Genomic DNA, 23,211 nt, shown 5'->3' with positions numbered 1-23,211 from the left:
CAATTTGTTAATTTTGCTGTCTCATATCATTTTTAAAAATTGTTTACTTCTCTTTTTTGCTAATGTATATTGTTTAGGAGATTTTCTTCTTGCAAATGGTACTTAATTTATTAGGCTAACCTTTCTTCACTTCTATTTTTGGTAATGTACTCTTTTTTTTATGTTAACTATCTTTATTTTTTCCAAAATAGAGTCAAGAAGCATAGCTTGACAAGGTTTTATTACGTTATTACCTTAGCATAATCATCTGTAATGAAGCATTATAAGGGTATTACTGGGACGAATAAAGCACCTACACCCTTTGAGCAGTATAGGGGCATAAGTGTTTCTACACTAAAGCCATATGACTTGAAATAGTAATGATTGAATAAGCAATAACAATTACACATATTTTTGGCTAAAAAGTGACGATGATGTGACAAAAAATACCCTTAAGGGGCATTAACCATTGTGTTTGGTGTAAGAAAGCGGATTAAGGGGGTGTTTGGGCTTGCTTATTTTCAATAACTTATAACTTAACTTTTCAAAAAAGAATAAGGTGTTTGGGATTGCTTTTAATGTGACAGAGAAAAGTTAATAAGTTACACTTTTGTAACTTATTAACTTAATGAAAAGTTATAACGAGGTAGAATAATAAATCTCAAACACCCCCTAAAATGTCATCCTTAGTGTTCTTGGAACATAGTCTAGACAACTTTTCAGATCAAATGTGTCATTACTGAGGTGTTGCATAATCGTTTGTCCTTTTCAAACAGTAAGGGTTAAAGTTAGATAGTTAATCAAAAAATATGTGAATTAGAAGTAGAGTTAAAGCGTTTGATTTGCTGCAGAAAAAAAAAAGAAAAAAGTATAACTTTTTAGATCATATTAGTTATTTTAATCATGTTAAATAAACTAAAATAAATAGAGATACTATGGACACGCAATTGGATTAATTATTAGGGATTTAAAACAACATGAAATTCGGAATCCAGGGCTTTAGGTTATTCTAATCGTATTTTTTTTCCTAAGTAACAAGTTATCATTCATTAAATTATTTATAACATATATGCCCTAATCACAATTTCTGTAGCAAAGTTCTATTTAACAAATGAAAGTAACAACTTGCTTTGATAGATACCCCACCAACATGACTCACAAAAACACCAACTTTAATCAACATATCAACATTTATTTTGTTTTAAGATTATAAAATGTTAGACAAAAAGAACTACAAGAAAAGGAAAAGAGAATTAACTTGAAGGGAAAAAGTCACCTCCATATATCCCCACATCAAAAGCACATGCTTATTTGCTTTAATCTACTTTCCATCCAAGCATGTCTTCATTGATATTTCAATATTTTCTTCTCTCTTTTCTTTTGTTTTTAAATGGCAGAAGTGAGACTCCAATCTAACTTATGATCAAGATTTTGATCACTTATGTTATGCTTTATTTCTCCATAGTTGAAGGAGTCCAAAGTTTCATGAAGTTATTTAATTCGTTTGCATGGTATTCTCCTAATTAGGGTTTACTTGTAAACACGTATTTGTTGATTCCAAGTTTGTCAAATATGGGTTCTTTAGATAGTCCAACAACATGGGTCCCTTATGTTAGCAATCAAGATTGTTCTCAAAATATTTGCAGCTTATATTGTCCCCAATGGTGTAACTTTGCCGCTTTAGCATCTCCTCCACCACCTATAGGGCTTTCTGATGGTGATTCAGGTGGTGGTACTGTGCTCTCGCCTCTTGTGATCACGATCATTGGTGTTTTAGGGAGCGCGTGCCTTTTGGTTAGTTACTATGTTATAATCTCTAGATTGTGTAGCGTAAATAATGATTCGTCTGAATCTTTTAGGCAAAGAGGGTTTCAGAATCAAGAAACCCCGGATTTGGAAATGGATGATGATGATTTAAACATGGATGACGAACCTTTTTATCTCGGGCCTTGGCATGTTCAAGATAACGGTTTGGATGAGATTACAATTGATTCGATTATGGTTTGCAAGTACCAGAAATGTGGTAGCTTGATTTCGGGTACGGATTGTCCGGTTTGTTGAAAATAAATTCAATTTGAAAACTTCCATTATGATTCAATTTGAAAATAAATTCAACCCCAAAACAAAATACTGTAAGCACTAAGCAATAAGAGTCAACTATTTAACTTCTTTTTAACATTCTTTGGATTATTGACGATCCACTTACCTACTCGATCATCTTCATTCCATCCTCCAAAGGAAACCTATCATATATGAGAAAACTTCCTGACTCAACCTGAAACCCCATATTTTTTTGTCACATGCAAGACTTGAACCTAAAACCTTCGTCTTTTTAAATTGAAGTTTGTGGTTATCTCACTTTAATAATTTGGGCTGGGGTTATATGATTATACAAAGTCATTATTAAAAGGGAAATTGTTATGATTTTTTTTTTGTTTAACTGAAATTTGATGCTAACTCACTCTCTAAATTACTCGTAAATCATATCTTAAAAAAAAAAAAGAAAAACCCACAACCTTTGAAAACTTAAACGCTCATAGTGAGCTTTGCGTTTGCTTACTAATTGATGTTTTTATCTCTGGTAATTCTGTTAATCATAAGCCTAGAAAATCTTATGTCTCTCCTTAATGAAAGAATTATTCTTTTTGATATTAAAAATGTGTGTTTTTCTTTTTCTTATCTAACCATATATAGATTTGTCAAACGGTATCGGATTCAATAAAATAAAATAGTTCAAAATTTCCAAAAGGAGATTCCTAACTAGCTAGGATGTATGTATTCTAATCTAACAATGTTAATGAACATATACAGGTTCAGGTTCTTAGACCACGTGTAATGGATGGAGCCTCTTTGTGGGCGTTGTGCGATATGTGACGCCACATTAACATAGGGTTTTTTTTTGGTTAAAATGGGTGTAGTGGATGAAGCCATTTCAAATCATTACCCTATTATTATTATTATTATTATCAAAATAAACAAAAAACAAACCCATCAATCACATTCCACCATCCCCCCCCACCCCACCCCAACTTGGCGTTGTGTAGGAAGCGCCCCCCCCCCCCCCCCCCCCCCCCCGCTAAAGCGCCCCGAGGGGCGGTGTTCCCAACGCTTTGGGGGCTAATTGGGTAAAAACGCGTCCCACTACACATGGGCTTATAAGATTAGCCGGGTGGTTTTAAATTTCACACAATATTATTTGGTAGCTCCTTAAACTTTCGTATGATTTGGTATAAAATTTATTACATTTATAACCTTCATATATAATATTTAATATTAAAAAAATATGAATTTTGTATGGTAAAATGCCCATAAGCCAAAAAGTTGCATGGTAATATGAATTTATTACATCAATAAAGTATTGAGTTATTTTATTTTATTTTTACTTATTTTTTTCATACAATTCTAACATGTTATCTTATTTCATTAAATGAGACAATTTGTTAATTTTGCTGTCTCATATCATTTTTAAAAAATTGTTTACTTCTCTTTTTTGCTAATGTATATTGTTTAGAGATTTTCTTCTTGCAAATGGTACTTAATTTATTAGGCTAACCTTTCTTCACTTCTATTTTTGGTAATGTACTCTTTTTTTTTATGTTAACTATCTTTATTTTTCCAAAATAGAGTCAAGAAGCATAGCTTGACAAGGTTTTATTACTTTATTACCTTAGCATAATCATCCGTAATGAAGCATTATAAGGGTATTACTGGGACGAATAAAGCACCTACACCCTTTGAGCAGTATAGGGGCATAAGTGTTTCTACACTAAAGCCATATGACTTGAAATAGTAATGATTGAATAAGCAATAACAATTACACATATTTTTGGCTAAAAAGTGACGATGATGTGACAAAAAATACCCTTAAGGGGCATTAACCATTGTGTATTGAAGAAACGTGGATCGACTCACTGGTAGACGATCTACTTTCCTCGGGTGTGATTATACTATTTCACCGATGGTTTCTCTTGGATCTGGGTTCTTCCACCTACAAAATGAACAGCACCGTCAACTTACCCCTCAGAAAGGGACAGAGGGGTCTTCTTTGGGGTAACCCTCCGGTGTGAGAATAAGTATTTGTGGGAGAAGATAATAATATCAGAGTAAGGAAATCTGGAGAGTATTGCTTAATAGCTGAATACTCTGTGTGATTGTGTTACTGGATGTAACTGTCTGTGATTGAATGTAATTGAATATGATTGAATGTGATATGATGATGCTGTATTTATAGTGCTAGGGTTTCCACTGATTGAGCTCAGCCTTGTTGGCCTCCTCCAATTGCTCTGCGCCACGTGTCCTCTGGGACACCTGGTGCTTTCTCATTGGTTGTAATCACGTGGTAGCACATGTGTCATGCTGAGTTGTCTACCTTTCATTTGGCAGCTGTCAACATCAGCATATTCTTATTCCTTAAAAAGATACCTTCTGGAAGGTTGTCTGACGTGCACAATCAAGGTTGCCCTAATCCTGATTTGGATAAGGATGAGGTTGATTATGTGCATGTGTGATACGCGCCTATCCTGAGGATGCGCGAGGTCTTCTCTTTATTCTCACGCGCAGATGTTTCATGCGCAGATGTGATATGCACGAGCATGTGGTATGCGCCACGCGCGGATGCGCCACGCGCATATGTGATATGCGTGAGCATATGTGATGCGCGAGCATATGTGATGCCTGAGCATCTGTGGTGCCTGGGCATATGATGCCTGAGCATGTGTGGTGCCTGGGCATATGATGCCTGTGCATATGTGATATGCGCCATGCGCATAGGTTTTGGCTTTGTGCCTTCGTAATGTCTTGATTTCAAGCCTGTTGTCTATATCTTGTGGGTTGACCCGCCTCGCTTGGTGTTGAGGCGGGTACATACCTCTTCATGTATGGTGTAAGAAAGCGGATTAAGGGGGTGTTTGGGCTTGCTTATTTTCAATAACTTATAACTTAACTTTTCGAAAAAGAATAAGGTGTTCGGGATTGCTTTTAATGTGACAGAGAAAAGTTAATAAGTTACACTTTTGTAACTTATTAACTTAATGAAAAGTTATAACGAGGTAGAATAAGAAATCTCAAACACCCCCTAAAATGTCATCCTTAGTGTTCTTGGAACATAGTCTAGACAACTTTTCAGATCAAATGTGTCATTACTGAGGTGTTGCATAATCGTTTGTCCTTTTCAAACAGTAAGGGTTAAAGTTAGATAGTTAATCAAAAAATATGTGAATTAGAAGTAGAGTTAAAGCGTTTGATTTGCTGCAGAAAAAAAAAAAGAAAAAAGTATAACTTTTTAGATCATATTAGTTATTTTAATCATGTTAAATAAACTAAAATAAATAGAGATACTATGGACACGCAATTGGATTAATTATTAGGGATTTAAAACAACATGAAATTCGGAATCCAGGGCTTTAGGTTATTCTAATCGTATTTTTTTTCCTAAGTAACAAGTTATCATTCATTAAATTATTTATAACAAATATGCCCTAATCACAATTTCTGTAGCAAAGTTCTATTTAACAAATGAAAGTAACAACTTGCTTTGATAGATACCCCACCAACATGACTCACAAAAACACCAACTTTAATCAACATATCAACATTTATTTTGTTTTAAGATTATAAAATGTTAGACAAAAAGAACTACAAGAAAAGGAAAAGAGAATTAACTTGAAGGGAAAAAGTCACCTCCATATATCCCCACATCAAAAGCACATGCTTATTTGCTTTAATCTACTTTCCATCCAAGCATGTCTTCATTGATATTTCAATATTTTCTTCTCTCTTTTCTTTTGTTTTTTAAATGGCAGAAGTGAGACTCCAATCTAACTTATGATCAAGATTTTGATCACTTATGTTATGCTTTATTTCTCCATAGTTGAAGGAGTCCAAAGTTTCATGAAGTTATTTAATTCGTTTGCATGGTATTCTCCTAATTAGGGTTTACTTGTAAACACGTATTTGTTGATTCCAAGTTTGTCAAATATGGGTTCTTTAGATAGTCCAACAACATGGGTCCCTTATGTTAGCAATCAAGATTGTTCTCAAAATATTTGCAGCTTATATTGTCCCCAATGGTGTAACTTTGCCGCTTTAGCATCTCCTCCACCACCTATAGGGCTTTCTGATGGTGATTCAGGTGGTGGTACTGTGCTCTCGCCTCTTGTGATCACGATCATTGGTGTTTTAGGGAGCGCGTGCCTTTTGGTTAGTTACTATGTTATAATCTCTAGATTGTGTAGCGTAAATAATGATTCGTCTGAATCTTTTAGGCAAAGAGGGTTTCAGAATCAAGAAACCCCGGATTTGGAAATGGATGATGATGATTTAAACATGGATGACGAACCTTTTTATCTCGGGCCTTGGCATGTTCAAGATAACGGTTTGGATGAGATTACAATTGATTCGATTATGGTTTGCAAGTACCAGAAATGTGGTAGCTTGATTTCGGGTACGGATTGTCCGGTTTGTTTAGGAGAATTTCAAGAAGATGAGAAGCTTAGAGTTTTGCCAAAATGTAGTCATGCCTTTCATGTTTATTGCATTGATACTTGGCTTAAAAATAATTCAAATTGTCCATTGTGTAGAGCTAACGTAGGCTGTGACAATGACATGCTACATATGCTACCTCCACCTCCGCCGCCACCACCACCACCTCCTCCTCGACCCAATGTGGTTGTGTCAAGGAGGGTTCCTAGTGACTTGGGAAGACAAGATGAAATAATTGATATTAGAGAAGAGGAAGATGAAAGAGAGGTCAGAAGGTCTATATCTATGAGTAATTTGTGCCAGAACCGCGTATCTATAGCTGATATTTTGTTTGCTAATCAACATGATGATGTAGAATCGGAAGTATTGAAAATTAGGGATGATGTTGGATCATCAAAACAATGTTGGATATTCCAAAAGAGTTTTCATTGGATATAACACATGCTTAAAATGATGTGATGTTAGCCTTGTTAGGTTGAAAATATCCTTTTCTAGTGTGAGATACTTGTTCAATAGAAGCTGGAAGGAAAGCCAGTAATAGGTTTTTCCCTTGATTGAAATATTTCAAAACTTAAAAGGAACATTTTTGTTATATTGCTAATCTATTGTGTTTCAAGTTATGAGTGATATTCCCTCGATTCTTTTTTTTTTCTTTTTCTTTTTGGGTTCTATTCAAGATATAAAATTTCTTGTTATGGTTTTGAATTTGCTTTTAAAAATTATAGGCATTGGCCTTTTCTCTTTCTGTTCTATTTACTTCTTATTTCATTCATCACAATTAAATTATATAAAATTGCTAAATTGATCATATCAAAAAATAACTAGATGAAACATGATGATAGAATAAGTTGGTCTGTTAGCCCAAAAGTAAAGAATAAAGAATATTTTCACTATTTCACCCTATTAATAAACTGATGGGCCGGGCCTAGATAGCCAGAGCCCAGAAGTTACAACACCTTTGTTCTTACTTCTTACATATTCATTCCATTTTCTAATTTACATGTTAATATTGTCATTCAAAATATTCTAATTTAGTTTTGTATTTCACTTATCAATAATTTAATGATAAAATAAAATATAGTTTACCTTAATAATCATATCGTGTGAATTACCATGTATCATTTGAGTATTAACCATAGATGCATTTCATTTTCTGTGTATTGCTCTAGTCAATTTTGGTCTAAGGTCGCGTTGAAAGATAAATGTGCATGGGTAGGCTTTGGCTTTTACCAAATCAAAATTGAAATTTGGTTTTAGGGACCTGGTTGGCTTGGTTATATGGTGGTTTGTGTAAACCATGGTCGGTTCGCTTTTTGGTTAATAACCAAAACCTGACACATTGGTTCGGTTATATATAGATTGATATGGAATGTCTGACCAATACCAAACCATCAATAATTCATAAAGCCTGAAACTTTATGTAAATTTTTACCGGGTCCCTTATTCGATTGCCTTTGTTTAACCCTAGTTTATAAACGGTCCAAAAACCAAGCTTCGTGTTCGGTTTTAAATAATGTATCATGTTGGACTTTTAGTACTTATTAGACGAAAGTTTCATATATGTAACACCTTAAGCGAATCCCACATCTGCCGTGAACATGAGAGATTCTTGGTTCATAAGTAAACACCCCGCCTCTTAAATCATAATGCGGTTTTGAGCTTAATGCTGTTGGACGATAGGAGAATTCCTTGGTTAAGCGTGCTCATGTGAGAGTAATATCAGGATGGGTGACCTGCTAGGAAGTTTCCACCTAGACAACGAAAAACAAATCTGCGAGGTCTTCTTAAGCAAAACGAACAATATTGGTGGTACGAGGAGTCGGATGTCACAACATTTTTATTGAAGATACCAGTTAAATACTTATGGGCTAGTTATCACTTTATTATTTTAAGAGTTATAAATTATATAATATATCATTATAACTTATTGAAATGGTTAATCTTGTATTCTCATAAAAGTATTTGTCATTTGAATTGTAAGTAGATATTTCGTGCCAATAATGAAAGGTTTTAATCTCTAAATGTAGTCTTTCATTTTACAATGAAACCATTTTTTTCTGTCGTTTTTTATTGAAAGTGATTGCGGCACAGCTTGTTGCCTGCTTACCTGCCACTTCATTGTAAATTGATTGGATGCTTTTAGTGAACATTATCTTTGATTAAAAAAAATGAATATTATTGAGAAACAGTATGTGACATAGCTTGATAAAAAAAAACAAAAAACAAAACTATAGCATGTTGAAGACCATTTATCCAGCACAAGCCATGATTTGTACGATTTTGTTGATTAGCAAAGTATTAACAGACCTATAAGTTTTAAAAGCAATGTTTTATTACGGTTAAATAAAGTTCTTTAAGTCTATCTTTCTTTGAAAATAAACACACTTTCAACATCATAAACTTCAGACTGACGAGATAAAAACAAGTGTTTTTACCAAAAATTATGAAGCATGATAAGCTTTTAACAAAAACATAATCATAGTGAAGAACTTATTGGTTATTTTAGTGCTATTAGATAACTTGTCGATTGAAGAAATAACATTAGAGATTAAACGAGTTAGGTGACGTGTAAGTGCGGACTCAATTTAATACTAATGTTATTTGGGCTTAAGTAATTATTTACTTGGACTTAAATGTAAAGTTAAATGGGCTTGTAATTGATTATTGCTTGGGCTCATGTAATTGGTTTTAATAAACCGATGATTTTCATAGCCATATTTATCTCAATCGAATATATAGAAGAGAGGACGACGGTTACTGGTTCTCTTTGGATCTTCATCAAGAACAATCAAAATCCAATTCCATCAACAGAAATCTCTGTCTTATCCGATAAATCATTGCGTGTAACCCGCAAATAGGTTTTATCTGAAAGTGATTCACGATTCAGAGATTAATCCAGGCAATTATTCAAGAAACCAAGATTGAAATCAAGATTACATGTTTGCATCATTGACCGAATTCATTATCCAGGTACGCAAATTATACAACAGAACTAGGTATTAAAGTTATGAGTAGCAAGGTTAACACTTAACAAATAAAACATAATCATAGCGAAGAACTAGGCATTAAGGTTACAAGTAAACAAGGTTAACTCTAAACAAACAAATAAAAAAACAGGGTAGAGTCAAAGATAGTTGGGTTTCAACATATCCTTTATCTATATCTATAATTACTTTAATAAAAGACTACCAATTTTTAATGATGTGTTGCTCTCAAGCTGCTCCTCATCTTTTAACCATGCATTTTCGGGAACGTGAATACCTTTAGGGTTTTACACGTAGGTTCAACCTGACCCGACAAACCATATTGCGCATCGGATTATATATAACCTTTATAGCCAGTTTTCTTTCATATCAGATATATAGTACTAGTGGACACTTCATAGATGAACAGGCTAATTGGAGAACAAAAGAAAAACCAATGCAAAATAAATAAAAAAAACTATAAATTTTGAGATTCAAAATTTTAAGGCCTATATTTGTAAGGAGCCTATTGGGTGGGCTGCTGCTGACGTTAAGCAAATCATACAACGACAAACTGACATTAAAAAAACTCATCAATTAAGGGAGACTAACAAGTTCGAAGGGGAGTTTTCGAAATTGTTACCGAAATAAGGAAAGCTACTCATCTTGTAGCCGAATCGTGTTAAGAGATGTTTGTACAAAGTGTAGAAATTGACATAGGTGTAGAAAAGAATATTGGCAAGTTAGTAAGTTAACATATGTTTATAGATAGCTAGACATGCAAAGAGAAAATGGAAAGGTGGTACTAGCGGATTCCAAGTGTATTTTTTTTAGATATTGTGAGATAATAAATACTTAATTTTGTTGATATTTATGAGTATTTCAGGTGAAAATTAAGTATATAGCGGTAGATTTCATGCAAATACTAGCTTGGTTTAGTGGTAAATGTGTATGCTCTTACTAAATAATTATTGGTTCCAGTATCACTTGAAACATTAGAATAAAATAAGATGAAAAAAATTAATTGTTCATAAAAAGTAGATTTCATGTTGAGTTTTTACATGAATATATTTCATTATTTTGTGTTCCACTATTGTAACTTCACCTTAATTTTTTCTAAAAACAAATTTACAATCCCTTTTCATTAAAGTGGTTCCATGTATGAAAAAGGTAGAGGGTGGTCCAAACGGTTCTAAACCGAGCCGAGCCAAGGTTAGCTCAAACTCGGCTTGTTTTTGAATTCCCAAACCAAGCTGTGAATATTGGCTCTGTTTAAAAAAAATATATATTTTTTTATCACCTATTTAATAAATAATTTTTTGAATATAGATGAATCTTTTTGAAATAAGACATACTAGCCAGTATATACAAACTTACAATCCCGAGCCTTGATTTTTTCTAAAAACAAATTTACAATCCCTTTTCATTAAAGTGGTTCCATGTATGAAAAAGCAGAGGGTGGTCCAAACGGTTCTAAACCGAGCCGAGCCAAGGTCAATTCAAACTCGGCTTGTTTTCGAATTCCCAAACCAAGTTGTGAATATTGGCTCCGTTTTAAAAAAAATATATTTTTTTATCACCTATTAAATAAATAATTTTTTGAATATAGATTTTGAATCTTTTTGAAATAAGACATACTAGCCAGTACATACAAACTTATAATCCCGAGCCTTGATTTTTTCTAAAAACAAATTTACAATCCCTTTTCATTAAAGTGGTTCCATGTATCAAAAAGCAGAGGGTGGTCCAAACGGTTCTAAACCGAGCCGAGCCAAGGTCAGCTCAAACTCGGCTTGTTTTCGAATTCCCAAACCAAGCTGTGAATATTGGCTCCGTTTTAAAAAAAATTTTTTTTTTCATCACCTATTAAATAAATAATTTTTTGAATATAGATGTTGAATCTTTTTGAAATAAGACATACTAGCCAGTACATAAAAACTTAGTATAACTATTGCAGCGGGTCACACCATCATATCATCCCACCGCAGCCGTTGCCGGTTGGACGTCAATCACGTCATATGGCATCTGGCTTTCGAAATTTTGTGATTTTTTTGTTAACTGTAACATCTCGGATTTTTCGTTTACGTTTAAACCGACCGGGAATAATTTAGATTTTCATTATTAAACAAAAATAATATATTTAAGTTTCTAATGTTCAATTTATACCACTCATACTTTATATAATGTCTAAATCCTTATTTAAAACATAAAAAGTTCAATAATGGACCAAATATCAAACTACAGGCATAAAAATGCAAAAAAAAAAATGAAACTTTCCCCATTGTAGCCCGGGGCGCTGCGCGACGGGACCACCTTAGGTGGCCGCGCAGCGCGACGGGGTACCTGCACATATCGTTTAAGCCTTAGTTCGTTAAGGTATAAAATCGTTTATTTTAGGCATGTTAGAGTGAATTAAGGTCCAAGTAAACATCATACAACTAAAATACCACTTCTAATTCGTTTTCCCTTGTCAAAGATCAGATCTTTGTGAATAAATCGAAGATTCTTTCCTTAAATCGCATATACTTGCTTAAACGGGCCAAAAAGCCCATATTTGGTTCGTTTTAGCTATTCTTATATAAACACATCATAATTCCCTGCTGTAAACCTTAACCTAACCCTACTACATCTCCTCCAGCTGTCACCTACCTCTGCTCATTCTCAAACCCTTCGGTTTTGCATATTCGTTAAAGACACAAGCCTTGACGTTTGACTTTGCTTATACGTCGATCTTTGACTCGTTATATCTCTTGATCCTTTCACTTTCCGGGTAAGTTGTAAACTGAAAAATTATTCATACATATTCCCTAGTCAATAACCTTCAATCAATTTCTGAGATTGAAGGGTATTGACTGGTCAATTGCTTTAAAACCCGATAAAGGGTAAAATAGTCAACAACTTTGACTTCTCGTTTTCTCATGCTTCTGGTCGGATTCAACGTTCGGTCCAGAAGACTTTTCTTCTCGTAATTAAATTTTAAGGGTTCTTCCCAAAACCCGACTCCCGACTCGAAGTTTGGATTCTGGTCAGACTCGACTTGTTTAAACATTAAAATCAACATAACTAGAGTTCTACTCATCCGTTTGGATTGATTCCAGCGACAGTAAGTTCATTTTTATTTATAGTTTCATATCACAAAGTTTCAGATTCTGATCATTAATCTCGTTGGATGCATATTGGACGACTCGCTTAAATCATTAGTTCGTTTGTCGAATTTATTAATCACTTGCCTTCCATCTAAGGTGAGTTTGATCATTCCCCTTTTTATACACTATTTTCAAACGTTTTGGGGACATATGTGTACTTATTCATATTTTCTATCTATATATATACACAAAATCGCAAATATAATCATTGTGTGAATATCAGTTGAATGTTATTTGCTAATTGCTACATGTTTAATTGTTTACTTGATAACGTTTCGGAGAGGTCCAACATATCCCATTGTAGAGGGTTCTCATTAATATGATCATACACTCATCTTAGTAACCGGAGCCCGATTCGCTTGGAAAAGGTAAAACGACAACCTTAGTCATTGTAATCAATGCCCGATTCGCTTGGTAACGATTTCATTGGCACACACAATTTGGTTATATGCATGATTGTTATGATTCGATTGATTATTATCACATGGTTGGTTTGCGCATTTATCATTTATCAACTATATATATGTGTGTGTGTGTGTGTATATATATATATATGTGTGTGTGTGTGTGTGTGCTATTATTTAATGTTGTGTCAAATTGGTGATCATCTCATTCAACATATTTGTTGACAAAAACTCCATTTCCTACGCATATGCAGGTTGCCTGAAGATTGAAGTTGGAAACGTAGACAAGACCTTAGGATATAATCAAGATAATCGTTATATGAACTCATATTTGTATATTTGAATTGTTTTGTATATTTGGATATTGCGTGTAATATTTGTAAATAATTAATTAGATATTGTCATTTACATTTATGATAGTATCTTCGAGCTGTGAGCAATTGGATCACGCCCCGGCATTTCCGCCTTAGGTTGAGGTGTGACAGATTGGTATCAGAGCCGAAGGTTATAAGATAGATCGTTAGAAATTGTCCTAGAAATATGTTGGGAACCCTATACGTGCTTATCTAAACTGCCTTATGTGCTATTTAATAAATTGTTTACAGCTTGCTTAGATTAATTATTTAAATTGTATTTATCTTGTTTATTTGTTACATACACACACAAATTCCGAGGTTATGCCTCAACTTTCAAAATATTTTTAAAACCTCTTAACTTTTGGTAGATTATATTTTATTGGGGGAAATTCCTTAAGAATTCCCATGTTTTGTTTCGATCTTTCACCTTGAAGTGTAGGTAGGAGTAAGACAAATCTCGTACAACCACATAACTTCAAGTAGTACCCGTAATCGGCTAAACGGTTACGTGGTAAACATAACCGGCTAAACGGTTATACTTCCAAATTGTGTTTTAAACTATTTTAAATGCGTAGTTGGGTGAAAAATCCATGGAAATCCATGGGCACTCAAACTATTCATTTCTTAAATCATTTTCGATTTGATTTTTGGTTGGAACGTGTCGTTCGGGGTGGTTCCCGAGATACACCAACTACTTATATTTGATTCGTTGATTCGATATTTAGTTGGGTCGGTTAAATGCCATGTAACGCTCATGGTCCGAACAACTCCATTGATTCGATAATTCGTTAATTAGTTGGGTCAGTTAAATGCCATGTACACACTCATAGGCTGAACAACTCAATTGTTTATTACTCCTTATTTGAATTGGGCCAACAAATTGCCATGGAACGCTCATGGGAGGCCAATTCACAAACTTATGTTGTTTTATTTAGTTGGGCCATTCAAATTGCCATGGAAAGCTCATGGGAGGTCAACTCGATTGATATTGTTAGGGCACGGATTTTCAGTATCCTCAGCAAACATTATTCAGAGCCGATTTGGGATGCGGTTTCCTCAGAGGTAACCGGTATCCTAATTACATTATATATATAACACGATTTTTCTTCTTTATATGTTTACCAGGTCAAATATTGTTATTGTGATCTACCAATGACTCGCACTTTCAGTTAATAAAGCGTGACAAGAAAGGAAACGTGTTGATTGAAGGGCTAACGGCTAATTGGAATAATTCCGTAGTTCCCTTAAATATAGGAATTCTAGTTAGTTTTATTTTTGTATAAATAGAGCTCAATACGGATCATAAAACACAGACTCTAGCACTCGAGAACTTACTAGTACTCGCATCCTTTGTAATCACGATCAAGTTTGAGCTCCACAATTGTAATCGCCTTTGTTATTAATAAACCGGTGGTGATAGTTTTCACCGCCTGGGGTTTTTTGCTTGTTATCCTAAGGATAACGGGTTTTTTCCTCGCAACAAATGTTCAAGTACTTTTACGTTCATTTCATACAGCACCTAATCCCGATTACTAATTTGGTTACGAAATTACCATTGTCAATTTTTGACCAAAACAATTTGGCGCCCACCGTGGGGCTAATGGTGCTTTAATCCATTAAATCCATTTATTTCATTCACCTTCATTCTCTTTACAATGGCCTCACAACCAAAAACCAATTCAATCTTTGCTCCGATGGTCACTACTGCTTCAAGTGTCAACCCAGGACCTGCACCACTACCGAAGAAAAATACTCAGCCCAAAGGAGAACTTCCACCATTCGCGGGATCCTCTACACGGGTAGACCCGGTTATATCTAACAACGATATTTTTGCTTTGATAAAACAGGTTAAAACGCACATGGAGCAGCAAGAGAAGACCAACTCAAGGTTATTCAAGGATATTGAAGGAATAATAAAGAAACCAGGGCAGGAGGCCACTCCAATCATGCCTAGGGTCCTTGATTTTGATTCTCTAGGATCTTCTATCCTTCAGAATCCCGGATCCTTGGGGACACAATCACCAAGGATTCCATCGCAGCAGCAATCAAGATACTGGGGATCTTTTCCTTCGGTATCCTCGGAGTTACCCGGACCAACGAGGCCAGGTTCCATCAACATGCGGCCTCGTCCAACCGTGCCGGCCGGCATATTCTCATCAGGATCCCCTATGATATCCTCGGAAGTGCATGTTGGAGATGACATCCCTATGCAGGAACCGCCTTATCTTGGGGATACCATCAATGGAGGAATTAACCACCCAAGCTCAATATATCAGAGACCTAACGAAGATCTTGGTAACAGTTTACTTAATTCTAATTTATACGCTAACCGTGGAACTGTGCAAGACAAGGGGATATCCCCCGATATAGCCAGGGAATTACAGAAGATGAAAGATATGATTTCCAGTATCCCCGTGATAATCCGTCCCATAGCTGAAGTTCCGGCGGGCAGTCACAAACTTTCTAGGTTCACTTGGCCCATATGCGACGTGGAGATCCCCAGGAAATTCCAGATGCCCAACATGAAACTTTACGACACCACTACGGATCCTGGGAGCATGTAGCTCAATACAGAGAAAAGATGGAGGTCAACCCTATCCCCGTTGAAATCAAAGAAGCCTGTCTATGTAAAGGGTTTGGTTCAACACTAACAAGGTCGGCCCTCAAATGGTTATTAAGTATTCCTTCCAATACTATCACTTCCTTTGCTCATTTAATAAACTTGTTTAATAATCAATTTTCTTGTAGTAGATCTTTTGAGAAAATGACAGGTGATTTATATAGAGTTGTTCAGCATAACAATGAATCCCTAAGGGATTACATAATCTGATTTAGCAGGGAAGCTTTGGAAATCCCCAACCTTGATATGGCAGCTGCTGTTGAAGCCTTCAAGATGGGACTTAGGAATGATTCTCCTTTCTACGACGACCTCGTCATGACTCCATGCAGGAATCTTGATGAAGTCAGAAACAGGGTGTTAAGATACATTCGGCTGGAAGATGATAACAAGGCTCGTGGAGGTTTGGTTATCCCAAAGTACAAGTCTACCAACAGGAAATCAGACTCTCCCCAAAAGTTCTTTAGGCCAAAGCCTTATTCCAAGCAGGATAATCCTAAGATCAACGCTGTGTAAGGAGACGACGACGACGAATAATATCCTAAAATATCCGAATATTGCTTTAACCTTGATATTGATGGTGTAATTTGTGCCATGCAGGATTTAGGTGACAAGGCCAGATGGCCTAAGAAGAATGAGAAGCCTGGATCAAAAAAAGATAAGTCAAGATGGTATGCATTCCATGAAGACTTTGGCCATCGGACAGACGATTGTATAGCATTATCCAAATGGATGCATTGAAGAAAATGGATATCCCAGAAACAGAGATTATCCCGAAATCGTCAGTTCTTGTGGGATTCAGTGGCAAAACCAAGAACACCTTGGGAGAAATAAAACTTCTAATATATATTGAGGGAACTAACTCCCTACAAAAGTTTTGCGTTATTGACTCTTTATCTTGTTGTAATGTGATTTTAGGCTGGCCCTGGATCCACAGCATGAAGGCAGTACCCTCGACCTACCATCGGTGTGTGAAACTCCCAAGTCCCTAGGGAGTCATCAAAATTGAAAGTGATCAGCAAGATGCCAAGGAATGTTATGCTTCATCAATGAAGTGGACTACAAAGCCTACTCAAGCATAGCAATTACAACAACAACCAGGGAAGGTCCTACAAGCAAGAGAGCAGGATGTAAAGGAAGTATCTTTGGATCCTCAAGATACTGAAGTCAAAGTATTGTTAGGATCAAGTATTCCTGAGGATATTGAGATGGAATTGATATCCTTTCTAAAGAAAAGAGCTTCTACCTTCGCCTGGAAACATGACGATATCACAGGTATATCTAAATCTATAATCACTCATAAACTTGGTATAGACCAATCTTTCAGGCAAGTACATCAAAAGCGATGGAAGTTTGCTCCTGAGAGAAACGCTATCATACAAGAAGAGGTGCAGAAGCTGCTTAAAACCAAGATGATAAGAGAAGTCCAATATCCTAGATGGTTGGCTAATCTAGTTGTTGTCCAAAAGAAAAATAGAAAATGGAGAGTGTGTGTGGACTTCACAGACCTGAATAAGGCCTGTCCAAAAGACCCATTCCCACTCCCGCACATTGACTCAATGGTGGATGCAACTGCTGGCCATGCTCTGCTAACATTGATGGACACATCCTCAGGATTTCAACAGATTCAAATGGAGCCTTCAGATCAAGAAGACACGGCCTTCATGACTCCCACAGGTATATACTGTTATACTGCAATGCCTTTTGGACTTAAAAATGCAGGTGCAACCTACCAAAGGCTCGTCAACATGATGTTCAAAGACCAACTGGGGGACACGATGGAAGTCTACATAGATGACATGATGGTAAAGTCGAAGAAGGCTGAGGATCATCTCAAAGACTTGGCAACAACATTTGATATCCTGGATGAATACAACATGAAATTGAATCCAGCCAAGTGTCACTTTGATGTCAAAGCAGGAAAATTCCTGGGATACATGGTCACAAAAAGAGGAATAGAAGCAAGCCCAGAGCAGATCAAGGCTATCCTGGATATCAAATCACCAAGAAATGTCAAAGATATCCAAAGATTGACCGGAAGAATAGCTGCTCTCAACAGATTCATCTCAAGATCTTCAGAGAAGTGTAAAGACTTCTATGATATCCTAAGGAAGAATCAAAAGTTCGAATGGGGAGAAAAGCAAGAAAGGGCATTGGTATCCCTGAAGGAATACTTATTCTTAGCACCACTTCTAATGAAGCCAGCTGATGGTGAGCCTCTATCCCTGTACTTAGCCGTTTCTGGGAGTGCAATCAGTGCCGTCTTGGTCAAGGATCATGAAGGTCAACAACATCCAATATATTATGTAAGTAAAAGTCTGCTAGATGCTGAATCCAGGTATTCTTATCTTGAAAAGTTAATTTTAGCACTTATAATGGCTTCAACTAAACTAAGACACTACTTTGAAACTCATGCTATACATTTAAAAACTAACTATCCTATTAAAGCTGTTTTGAGAAAACCAGAAATGTCAGGTAGGATGGCAAAATGGGCTGTGAAACTTAGTGCATACGATATCTTGTATGAGCCAAGAACAGCCATCAAATCTCAGGCACTTGCCGACTTTGTGGCTGATTTTAGCCAGGATATACTTGAGGAAGTAGAAAAAGAGGTTCAGCAATTGGACGTCAAGGAAAGTTGGACTTTGCATACCGATGGTGCCTCCAACATAAGAGGAACAGGTCTAGGTATTCTGCTAAAATCGCCACAGGGGACATAATACCTCTATCTATATCTTGTGAATTTCAGGCTACTAATAATAAGGCTGAATATGAGGCCTTAATAGCTGGTTTGCAATTAGCTAAAGATATGAAGGTCAGGTATCTTCAAGTTTACGTTGATTCTTTGTTATTAGCTAACCATTTCAATGGTTCTTATGTAGCAAATGCAAAAAACTTAGCGAAATATTTAGAAATAGTTAAGCAATTAGCTATGTGTTTCGAAACATTTGACATAGTGCAGGTACCAAGGGAAGAGAACTGAAGCAGATGCCTTAGCAAACTTGGCATCAGATGTCAAGATACCAGGAGATGTCAAGATACCTATCGTGCATATCTTGACTCCAGCAACAAAGGAGAACCTCGAAATCTTAGAAACTTCAAATTCTAAGGTTAATCAAGCATCTTGGACCAATTCTATAATACAGTATCTTCAGGATAACGAGATCCCAGAAGGAGAAAATCCCAGAGCATTCCGAATGAAGGTAACCCAGTGTATTATCCTAAATAATGTATTATATAGAAAATCACTTGCAGGTCCATACTTGAGATGCTTGGAATATCAAGAAGCACAAGAAGTTCTCAAAGACATACATGAAGGCGATTGTGGAAACCACACTAAGGACAGAGCCTTAGCATCCAGGATACTAAGGACAGGTTACTTCTGGCCAACAATGAAGAGATATGCAATGGATTTCTCCAAAAAGTGTGACGCTTGCCAAAGACATAGCAACATATTGCATCAACCAGCTGAACCATTATATCCTATCATATCCCCGTGGCCATTTATGAAATGGGGAATGGATATTGTGGGAAAGCTGCCCAAGGCTCCTGGCGGAAAGGTCTTTATGCTGGCCATGACAGATTACTTCTCCAAGTGGATTGAAGCAGAGGCATTCGTTCATGTCAAAGAAAATGATGTGATCTCGTTCATCAAACGCAACATCCTGACAAGATTTGGTATTCCGGCGGAGATTGTTTGTGACAATGGCTCACAGTTCATCGGTAGTAGAACAACCAATTTTTGTGAAAGTTGGGGAATCAAGATGGTGACCTCAACTCCAGTACATCCTCAAGCTAACGGTCAAGCAGAATCCAGTAACAAGATCATCATTAACATCTGAAGAAGAAATTGGGATCCAAGAAAGGAAAATAGGCAGAAGAACTACCATTTGTTCTTTGGGCTGATAGAACCACTTCAAAAAATGCAATGGGACAAACACCTTTCTCCTTTGTGTTTGGGGCCGAAGCTGTTATCCCTACAGAGATGGTGATCCCCACAGCAAGAACCAGCATCCAGGATACTGAGTCGAACAAACAAAATCTTACCGAAGACCTGGATACCATCGATGAACTCAAGGATCTCGCCAGAATCAGAAAGGCTGCATACCAACAAAGAATAGCCAAGTCCTACAACAAGAATATCAGGATTCTAAGGTTCCAGATAGGAGATATGGTATTAAGAAAGGCATTCCAGAATACCACTAACCCAGCAGATAGAAAGCTAGCTCCAAAGTGGGAAGGTCCTTACCTGATTGATTCAGAAGCAGGGAAAGGGGCCTACAGGTTAATCACTATGGAAGGTGTTCCTATACCAAGAGCTTGGAATGCTATCCACCTCAAAGCATATTTTTGTTAGTATACTCGACCGGTATGCTGTTATCCTCAGGATAAAGGTATGTTCCCTCATCTATTTTTACATTTTTTGAACTTTATTATTTCTAAATCAAGTTTACTGACTTAAGCATTGGAGGGGTGTTAGCCAGGCTAACACCCACCCCTCATCAAGAGCTTAGTGTTTTGCAGTTATCCTAAGGATATGTTATCTCGGCAACAGTTAGAGGTTGATCACCTCCTAAACGAATATGGTATCCCTGATATCCCTCAAGGTTTAAAGGTCTTTACCTTTCCAACGAACGCCAGGGGCGCACGAATATGATATCCCGGATATCTCAAAAGGTTTAAAGGTATTCACCTTTCAAACGACGCCTGGAGCGCACGATGATTCGGGTATAGTTCGAGGCAGGCTGACCAGACCAGCTGACAACCCGTCTGCTGTTGGCTATATACCGAATCCTTAAGATAAGTGGCAGACGTGTCACACAAATGGTTTATAACATTTTCATGTTATCTAAGGTTTATAACACTTTCGTGTTATCTAAAGTTTTGGCATAATCATGTCCATACGTTCGGGACCTTCCCCAGTTTTATCTCAAGGTTACTGAGTTGTTTTTAACTTGGCAAAATCCCAAAAGCTTGATACTTAAAAAGATCAATGATTGAGGACATCGCATGTAAGCCCATTAGATTTATATATGATCTCCATAAAGGTACTCTTTACACTTGGTTTTATCACTCGACTTATACTTCAAGGTATAATCTCTTGGTTTAATTGTAATAATTCATGCAAGACATAAGGATATGTCATCCTGAAGTTATTTCATACCATTTCCTAATAAGTCTTTTAATTTGCATTTTCTGAAAACATAAGGGTATTTTATCTTCAGGATATATGATTCTCAGGACATTTCAAATACCTTTTCTAAAATTATAACTCTCAAAATGTTCGAGAAGCATGTTTTTAGGATACATTATCCTTGAAGTAACTAATTTCAGAAAACTAAAACGACATTCCAACAAAAATTTACAAGTTACTAAACACAATACTTAAAGCCAAAAGGTTATATTATTACTAACCATAAGTGCAGGAAATTAAAAGGCAACACCCGGGTTTCATCTTGAAAAGCCAAGATCCCTCCACCCGAATATTGCCATATGTTCAAAAGTCAAGATAACATGGGTTTCGTCTTGGAAAGTCAAGATCCCTCCACCCATGTATCCTATTATCCTAAGCTTACTTGTTCAAGGCAGAAAAAAGTAAATTGTTCAACAGACCATTACAACCCAACATCACAAACACAAACATAAAAAATTGGGCTCAAGCCTTTTCTTTACCGCTATCATCGCCCAATTGCACCTCACCACCAACCACCTTCACCGCTCCCTTGGCCGCCACATCCACTGCCTCTTCCACAACCTTTTCCACTCCGCTCGGACCAGCTTCCTCCATCGTGTCCCCATCAAGTTCAGCCAGTATACTCTCCCAGCCAGCAACATCCCATAAGGGGGTATCCAGACCAGCATCCTTCGCCTCCTTAGCCATCTTGAGCCGGGATTGAAATACGGAGACAACAGCAGACTTTTTAGCCCCCTCCATAGCCTCATAAACCTTCACCAAGCACTCGGCCTCTTGATGGACCAACTCCTTCTTGGCCAATAACAACTCCAGTTTCGCGTCTTCCAGCTCTTTGGTCTTCTTATCAAGAAGACTGGTCTTGGTGATTCCTATCTTCATCAGTTTGGAGATGCGAGTATCGGCTTCATGGAGTTCGAGGCTCATAGTGGCGAACCGGGAGGAGAGATACTCGAGGCCCTGCAAGGATAATGGATCCTCAATATAAATTATCCTCAAGATATAAGAAATCGTGATAAATTAAAAAGATACCTGCTGAGTCTTGTTCATGGCATCGTGGAAATCAACATCATGCACGAGAATGGATTCACTGGTCTCTTGACTCTTCCACTTCTTAAAGCCCTTTGCGCAGCTGCCTTCAGGTCGAGGAATAGAGTTGGGGACATGCTCTTTCTTGATAGGGCTTCGGGTGGATACCATGCTGTCAATATCTTCAAGAGCAAAAGCAGAAGCAGACTTGCCTACAAATACACAGGTTAGTATCTCAGATCCTTAAAAATTCTAATAAAATCTTGAATATTTCTTACCAGACATAACGGAGCTCCGGACGGAGACAGATCTTGGAAACTTGACTGCAAATGAAACTTTCTCTCTTCTTCGTTAATGAGAAAGAAAGAGGCAAGCTTATCCTCGGTTTCTCTGGTGGGAGGAGCGATCTCAAAGAACTTCAAAGCTGCAGAAACAAAAGAAAACACATCAGTCACAAAAGATATCGATATATATTCAAGATACGGTATCCTACTTTTGGAAACCTAGAGATAAAGAAGAGTATCAGGCTGTAGAAGAGAATCTCTCCTAACAAAGAAACATTGTCTCTTCCACTGGTCGTTATTCTGGGTATTTTTCATAACCAATGGAGATCGACCATATTTAATTTTGAGAAGATATCTTGAAGACCCATGGCTGCGAAGGTCATATACAGAAGCAAGCTCCGATAGAGTAAGATCTAGGGCATGGTTAGCAATCAGTTTCTCCAAAACAAAAAAAGTCCTCCAAACCATGGGCATGGTTTGGGCGTAACTGAGACCAGTTCTGAGAAAGAACTCGGTGATAAAAGCAGGAAACGGATAGGAAAAACCGATTTTGAACGGCAAAAACGGAAAGCAGATCCAGGTTTTTGAAATAAAATCAAAAGTAAGAGCGGCGTCAAATGGTCTGAAAAAAGTTCCAGCAAGAAAGCAACCCCGAGACCGAAGATTTGCAATATCGGTGTTGCCAAAAATACATATCTCATTCGCAGGACTAGCGAGGAGATTCTGAGACACAAAATCCTCAATACCGGAGGATGAAAGCTT

At 36.7% G+C, this 23,211-nt stretch overlaps 2 protein-coding genes across 2 annotated transcripts; both read left to right on the top strand.

The window, feature by feature from the left end:
* The first annotated feature begins 1,493 nt into the window (after positions 1–1,493).
* LOC143529044 (RING-H2 finger protein ATL52-like) lies at positions 1,494–2,040 on the top strand. Its single transcript, XM_077024927.1, has one exon. The coding sequence runs from the start codon at positions 1,552–1,554 to the stop codon at positions 2,038–2,040; it is 489 nt and encodes a 162-aa protein (XP_076881042.1). The 5' UTR covers positions 1,494–1,551.
* A 3,680-nt stretch (positions 2,041–5,720) lies between these two features.
* LOC143529043 (E3 ubiquitin-protein ligase Os04g0590900-like) lies at positions 5,721–6,970 on the top strand. Its single transcript, XM_077024926.1, has one exon. It carries the CDS (start codon positions 5,956–5,958, stop codon positions 6,895–6,897), a length of 942 nt encoding a protein of 313 aa, XP_076881041.1. The 5' UTR covers positions 5,721–5,955; the 3' UTR covers positions 6,898–6,970.
* Positions 6,971–23,211: the final 16,241 nt, after the last annotated feature.

The sequence above is a fragment of the Bidens hawaiensis genome, unplaced genomic scaffold (assembly GCF_021521415.1).
Source record: "Bidens hawaiensis isolate Kalapana, Puna unplaced genomic scaffold, B.hawaiensis_p1.1 tig00008409_1, whole genome shotgun sequence".
Classification (NCBI taxonomy): Eukaryota; Viridiplantae; Streptophyta; class Magnoliopsida; order Asterales; family Asteraceae; genus Bidens; species Bidens hawaiensis.
The sequence above is the reverse complement of the archived record's forward strand: the minus strand, read 5'-3'. Positions and strand labels throughout refer to the sequence as shown.